At 40.3% G+C, this 7246-nt stretch overlaps 1 protein-coding gene across 1 annotated transcript in view; it reads right to left on the bottom strand.

The window, feature by feature from the left end:
- Positions 1-7246, bottom strand: part of LOC111152008 (maltase-glucoamylase 2 (putative)) — an 89418-nt gene that overhangs the window by 67478 nt on the left and 14694 nt on the right. The window contains exons 3-6 of the mRNA XM_022510273.1: positions 2542-2665; positions 2315-2424; positions 1832-1986; positions 825-996 (exon numbers count right to left, since the gene is read on the bottom strand). Of these exons, the coding sequence (XP_022365981.1) occupies positions 825-996; positions 1832-1986; positions 2315-2424; positions 2542-2665 (561 nt within the window). The remainder of the gene's footprint in view (positions 1-824; positions 997-1831; positions 1987-2314; positions 2425-2541; positions 2666-7246) is intronic.

Here is a 7246-nt window from a genome sequence, read left to right on the forward strand (position 1 = left end):
TCACTTGTAGATCTTACTTAAGTGCAGATTCTGGTTCAGAAGGTCTGGGCTCTGACCTGAGATTGTGCATTTCTAACAACCTCCCAAGTAGTGCCAGTACTGCTGTCTCCAGAACATACTTCAACTAGCAGAGACCTAGAATAATACTAAAGAGGTTTTTTTGTTTGTTTGTTTGTTTTTTTTTTTTTTTTGGTCCACTAAGTTCTACTGGGAGTAGTTCCGGCTGATGCTCTCGCTTAGATACTACCCAATTATTAAAGACAAACATAGTTATTTTGCAGAAGGATTTTCTAATATACATTAGGCCACGATATAGTCATTGAATTATATTTTCCTTTAAAAGTAGGATGTTTTTAAAAATTGATATATTACTGATGAATCACTGACCTCTACCTCTGAAACTAATAATACATTATATATTAATTAGTTGAATTTTTTAAAAAAGGTCTCATCATGAGGGAAAAAAAATCTGTACCTAGTGTGGTGACAAATGTTAACTAGACTTATTGTGGTGATCATTTCACAATATAACAAATATTGAATCATGATGCTGTACACCTGGAACTAATAAAATGTTGTATGTCAGCAATACCTCGGTAAGAAATAATAATAATAAAAAAAAAAACTAAACCAAAAAAATTGATATATTACTAATTGTGAGTTTATAAACCTCAAGAACAAGTATCATCCAGCACAAATGGATCTAACTTGACAAAATAAGATATGGATAGAACTCTGTAAGTTGCCTGACTCTAGGTCACTCTCTGGAAAGGAAAGAAGGGATTCCTTACTATGAGCCGTAGGTAGGAGGAAGGGAAGCTCACCTTGGTGGGCGCGGCATCGCGAGTGAAGATGGGCCAGGTCTTCCAGGTCATGTTGTGGCGGTACTCCTGGTGCACATGCTCCCCCAGCCCATACACAGCAGTGCTGGGCAGTCGGAAGGACAGCTGCAAGTACTGCTGGGCGAACTGCAGGGGCCCGATGCTCGTGTCCAATCTGGGCCATGGGGCAAGAGTTAGAGTCACCAAACAGCTCTCTCTGACAGGACCTCACCTACTGCTCTCCCTGTTCACTTTGAAAACAGTTGTTTCAGGTGTTCTCATCCACATTTGTACTACCTTGGAAAGCCTTTCTAGGGTGTCTCTGATGCTTTCATTCTAGAGGAGATGTGATACCAGAAACTCAAGTTGGATGGCTGGGGGAAGAGAGCAGATGGGACCTTACATTTGCTGGGCATCTACTTCATCCCATGACCTGCTCTGGATGCTTCATGAATATAGCTTCATTTACAGAGCAACACTGGATATTCTCATTCCCTTTCTATTGATGTGGGAATTGAGGCTGGTGTGAGACGCTTTGCCTCACATCCCAAAGCTGACTGGTGACTTGCTGGTGCCAGAACTTGAATACAGATTTTATTCACATTAATCCCTATACTTCTCCTATACAATTTATGGTTTAAGCCCAGGCTGTTTTGTTAGGTTCTTCGTGGCAAGTTTCTCAGGGAATAAAAACTTGGAATGATAAACAATGAAGCTGAGTTCCAAAGTGAATGGTAATCCAAAATAATAAAATTTCCTGTTTCATAATAGACATTAACTGCAAGTGCGTTTATCTAACTTAACATACTAGCATATTATTTAGTATGCTGTGCTCCGCAATCATGACAGGTTAACAAGTGTTAATGATTTACAGTAAAGACGTTACATTTTTCTGAGGTCCAAACATTTTCCCAGGTCGTACTTATCTCACCATCCACCCTCACTAAGTCAGATTGAATGATATTGAGACTATATATTCAAAGATACACAAAGAGTGTTGAAAAGCTCACAAGACTCTTTTGTTGCTTGTCCTCATTATTTTGATGCTGAAGGGCTTATCAATGACCTCTACATAATAGTTCAAATTGTAGGTACTGGTAGTCCTATCAGACAGGTTAATAATTTCAGGGGGGACTTCATAGCGTCTGTTGTTGATATCATTGATCTGTCAGAAGAAAAAGAGAAAGACCAACTCCAGATGAAACCATGTCCTTGTAGAGCTAGAAAGGATTCTCACTCTCAGCCCCCAATGGAAATAGCTTCTAATTCTTAATCCTGTGTTTCTTGAGTTGTGAGACAAAAATCACCCAATCACGTGTCCTCCACAAAATACGAAACAGCCCACACATCCCATTGGGAGATTCCTGCTGAGGGGAACAAAGGCAACTTCTGCCTCTACACCTCTATGCAGTGCCTGAAGGAGAAGGATCTGAACCCAGTGTAGGGACACTGCTTTCCTCAGAGATGTATTCAGTGGTAACTACCAAACCGACCTTAAAATGAAAACGATTGGATGTCTGATATTCAGCTCTGAAGCCAACCTCGTTGACATCATATCCAAACAGAGATGGGAATGGCAACTTTTTCAACTGGGCTGTAAACCCTAGAGATGGGGGGAGGAAAATGGAGAGGGGGAGGAAGCTTTTAGACTTTATTTTGCGGTTAGTTTATCTGAATCATAGAGAATGATTCCCTGGGACCTCATCAAGTTGATGCTCACCTGTCTTTGTATCATTCTGTCTACTGATGACGTGATAGCCCCAGTTCCTGGGGAAGAAGCACCTAGGGACATTAGTATCTGGCACAGGTTTCCAGCAGCACTTATGTTGCTGACTGCAGACATCCTGTAACAATGGCACCGAGTGAGCATGATATAAAATGAAGGAAAGAAAGTTCCGACTATGTATTTATAACCAATTTTATTCCAAGAAGAATTTAAGATAGGTCCCATTTACATGCAGTCATTTATTTCTTCTTCTTTTATTCTCACATTTGCCCAGCCATCCAATATGCATTTATTACCTAGCCGACAAGAAGCTAATAACACATAGAAATAAGACGCAGTTCTTGTCTTTGGCAAACTTCCATTACAGTCTAGTAGTACATGCAATTTCAGTATGACAGGAGTACTTGGACAGAGAGTGCCCAGGGGCTAAAGGAACACACAAGCCAGTCAAGGTACCCAGCCTAGAAGACTGCAAGCAGTGTGGGGAAGGCTTCCAGTAGGTGAAAAGCAAGCCCACTCCTAGTGCACTGGGAGCGATTAAATAAGGGAACAGGAGACCAGTATTCCAAGCAGAGAAAGCAGCAATGCATGATAGATTCGTAAAACCACAAGTTTATTGTGCCAAGAGCACTGAGTAAGAGAAACATGCTGGAGGGACACAATATTTATACCACGAATAAGCTGGATGTTGGACCAACCAGTTTAGACTTTCTCATAAGGAAGGGTCATGGAAATGACTAACAGTATATATATACACTACAGTATATAATATATATAGTGTAATATATATATATATATATATATATGTATATAATGTAAGAAAAGAAAAGAAAAGGAATTAAGAATAAATTAAGACAGAACTGGGACAGAGGGTAACATAAACAAATTCATGATGTCCACAAAGTAAAAATAATCCACATGTGGTTTGTCAGAGTGGTTTGATTATGGAGTTTTTAAATTATTATTTGGGGTGCCTGGGTGGCTCAGTCAGTTAAGCATCTGCCTTCAGCTCAGGCCTGTGATCCCAAGGTCCCAAGTCCCAGCTGGGGTCCCTGCTTAGAGAACCTGCTTCTCTCTCTCCCTCTGCCACTCCCCCTGCTTATGCTTTCTCTATCAAATAAATAAATAAAAGCTTCAAAAATGATTACTTTTTGGTAAGATGTATTTTTATAGGTCCTACAACTTTAATATTCACTTACATAAAAGTTGTTTTTTTATAATGAAGAAATAAAATAGATAGCAAGTTGAATCAAACTGTTGAAACAAACATAGGCATCCACTTCTCCACCCAACTAAATTTACATAAAGTGACAGAAGTATCATTAAGAAAAAAATACAAAACCAGGGGCACCTGGGTGGCTCAGTGGGTTAAAACCTCTGCCTTCAGCTCAGATCATGATCCCAGAGTCCTGGGATCGAGTCCTGCATCAGGCTCTCTGCTCAGTGAGGAGCCTCTTCCTCCTCTCTCTCTGCCTGCCTCTCTGCCTGCTTGTGCTGTCTGTCAAATAAATAAATAAAATCTTAAAAAAAAAATTACAAAGCAGCCAGCTATAATGCAATAGGGCAGAAATGGTATGAAATTACTGAAACACAAGAAATAGACTTTATCAACTCTAGGGAAAAATATATTCATAACCTAGAATACAAGAGGAGGAAAAGAACTGCTCCAAGCCAAGTCAATGTGGAGAAGTGGAAGAGAACCTGGGGCATAGTTTTGGATGATTAATTGGGAAGTTCCAGCATGAACATTTAGCTACCCAATCCAACATTCCTTATAGTTATTAGGCTCTGGCTAATTGGTGGGCATCATGAAGTATTTGTTCAGAGACTAAGGAAGTTAGGAAAGATGCTGGGAACCAGAAAACATGGCAATGCACCAGCTAATAAGCCAGGCACCTCACCCCCAGACAAGTACCCACATTCTCTCCAGCAGTCCTTTCCTTCCCTCCCAAAGACTCAGTGCAAGCCAAGAGCATAGGACAGGCAGTCATAGATAATTCAATACAAAGATGACAGCTAAGAACCACCAAACATGAGAGAAACCAACACTATGATAGACACCAAACTTAATAAACAGAAGAAACAAATTGTAGGAAACAACTAATTGGGAAAAAATTACAAACCTTTTAAATAGATATAATTATTATCTTCAGAGAGAGGCACGTAACTATTGCTTCCATTAGAAGAAAAAAGCAACAAAGAATATTGGAAGTTAAGATATTGAACAAAAAGATTTAAAACTCCTTAATATTTTGACTAACAAAAAGGAAAGAGAACGATGTCAAGACAAGAAGAAATTTCTTTTTAAAATCACATTTAGGATTACCTCAGAACACAAGGACAAAGATATGGGAAGAGGAGAGAAAAGGTAGGCGAAGTGACCAGTGAGGCCAGACAGTAATACTCGACTAGAAGATTCCAAAAAGGGTGAAGAGAGGACACAGGTGAGGGAAGGGGGAATCAAAGAGAGAAAGTAACGTCAGACGTGATGAACAACTCAATCTACCACCCAAGTAATTAGAAAAGACCAAAATAAACCCAGAAAAACTACATGAAGGATTAATGAGTAAAAGCAGTAATTAATGAAAGAGAAAAGAATCAAGTGTTGACAGTTATCAGTTTAAAACATGAAATAAGCATCTCCTCTGTTCCAGGTATGCATCTAGGTTCACATGATACAGTGCAGCTGGCAAGCTTAATAGGTGAGACAGACAGCACCATTAATTAAATACACATTGTTTCCACTATTGACTTGAAATGCTGTTTACCTGACAAGCTGAATTTCAGTGCACATATATGAGACTGTGAATATGCATTTTGGAACTTACTATTCTATAGGTATGGCATATGTGTCAATTCCTGCTATAATTCTACACGGATAATTATTACAGTGCCAGGATGTATTTTGATACTAGCTTGGCCGATCAATAAATCTAACAAATATTCTTTGAAAAGATCAAAGAAATATTAATACCTTAAGAAATCCTCTATTGACAAAAAGAGGGACAAACAAGATTAGAAACAAAAATGGTGAATGAAAACAGATATATAGAATTTTTTTTGAGAGAGAGAGAGGGAGAATGCAGTGCATGAATGGGACAGTGGGAGAGGGAGAGAGAAAATCTCAATTAGGCTCCATGCTGAGCATGTAGGGCTCCATCTCACGATCCTGAGATCATGACCTGAGTCAAAATCTAGAATCTGAGACTCAACCAAGTGAGCCAGTCAAGTGCACCAGGTACATAGGATTTTTAACATAACTAAGGATTATAAGAAAACTATAAAAATATTTGCCAATGAATGTGAAACTATAATGTGAATCTTTAAATAGTAAAATATCAAATAATCAACTGAAATGACCAGTTGCCATGAGAAACTGTAACAGAAGATGCTTCCCTAAAAAAAAAAAAATGATACTTTGCTGAGATGATTTGGGGAATAGAATATTCTCATATTATACATATTTTTCAGAACATAGAAAAAGATGGAAAATTTCTTGATTCATTTTATTAAACTTTAATAATTCTGGCAACCAACTAGAAAAGGAAAAGTCAAAATTATCAAAAATATATAAGCTGGAGGAGTCAAGATGGTGGAGAAGTAGCAGCTGAGACTACTTCAGGTAGCGGGAGATCAGCTAGATAGCTTATCTAAAGATTGCAAACACCTACAAATCCAATGGGAGATCGAAGAGAAGAAGAACAGCAACTCTAGAAACAGAAAATCAACCACTCTCGGAAAGGTAGGACGGGCGGAGAAGTGAATCCAAAGCGACGGGAAGATAGACCGCGGGGGGAGGGGCCGGCTCCCGGCAAGTGGCGGAGCAGCGGAGCACAAAATCAGGAGTTTTAAAAGTCTGTTCCGCTGAGGGACATCGCTCCAGAGGCTTAACCGGGGTGAAGCCCACGCAGGGTCAGCGTGGGCTCAGGTCCCGCAGGGTCACAGAAGGATCGGGGGCGTCTGAGTGTCGCAGAGCTTACAGGTAGTAGAACGGGGAAGCCGGCTACAGAGACAGAGCCGAGGAGTGACTCTCAGCTCGGGGTTACCTTGAACCGGTCGCAGGCTCGGTCAGCTCGGAGCGCGGCCGGAGGCAGGGTGACGGGAGTAATTGGGCGCTGTTCTCTGAGGGCGCACTGAGGAGTGGGGCCTCGGGCTCTCGGCGCCTCCGGGCCAGACACTGGGAGGCCGCCATCTTCATTCCCGCCCTCCGGAAATCTACGGAAAGCGCTCAGGGAACAAAAGCTCCCGAAAGCGAACCCGAGCGGATTACTCAGCCCGGCCCGGGTAAGGGCGGTGCAACTCCGCCCGGGGCAAAGACGCTTGAGAATCACTACAACAGGCGGCTCCCCCAGAAGATCAACAAGAAGCCCAGCCAGGACCAAGTTCACCTACCAAGGCGTGCAGTTTCAATACCAAGGAGAGCAGCGGAATTCCAGAGGAGGAGAAAGCAAAGCACAGAACTCATGGCTTTCTCCCCATGATTCTTTAGCCTTGCAGTTAATTTAATTTTTAATTTTTTTTTCTTTTTCAATTTTTTTTTCTTCTTCTGCTAAATTTTTTTTAACTTTTACCCTTTTCTTTTTTAACGTTTTTTAACTAGTTTATCTAATATATATAATTTTTTTCCTTTTTATATTTTTTCTTTATTGGTCTTCTTTTTTTAATTGTTTCTTTTTTCTTTCTTTTTTTTTTTTTTTTT

The sequence above is a fragment of the Enhydra lutris genome, unplaced genomic scaffold (genome assembly GCF_002288905.1).
Source record: "Enhydra lutris kenyoni isolate GAN:26980312 unplaced genomic scaffold, ASM228890v2 scaffoldscaffold27, whole genome shotgun sequence".
NCBI lineage: Eukaryota > Metazoa > Chordata > Mammalia > Carnivora > Mustelidae > Enhydra > Enhydra lutris.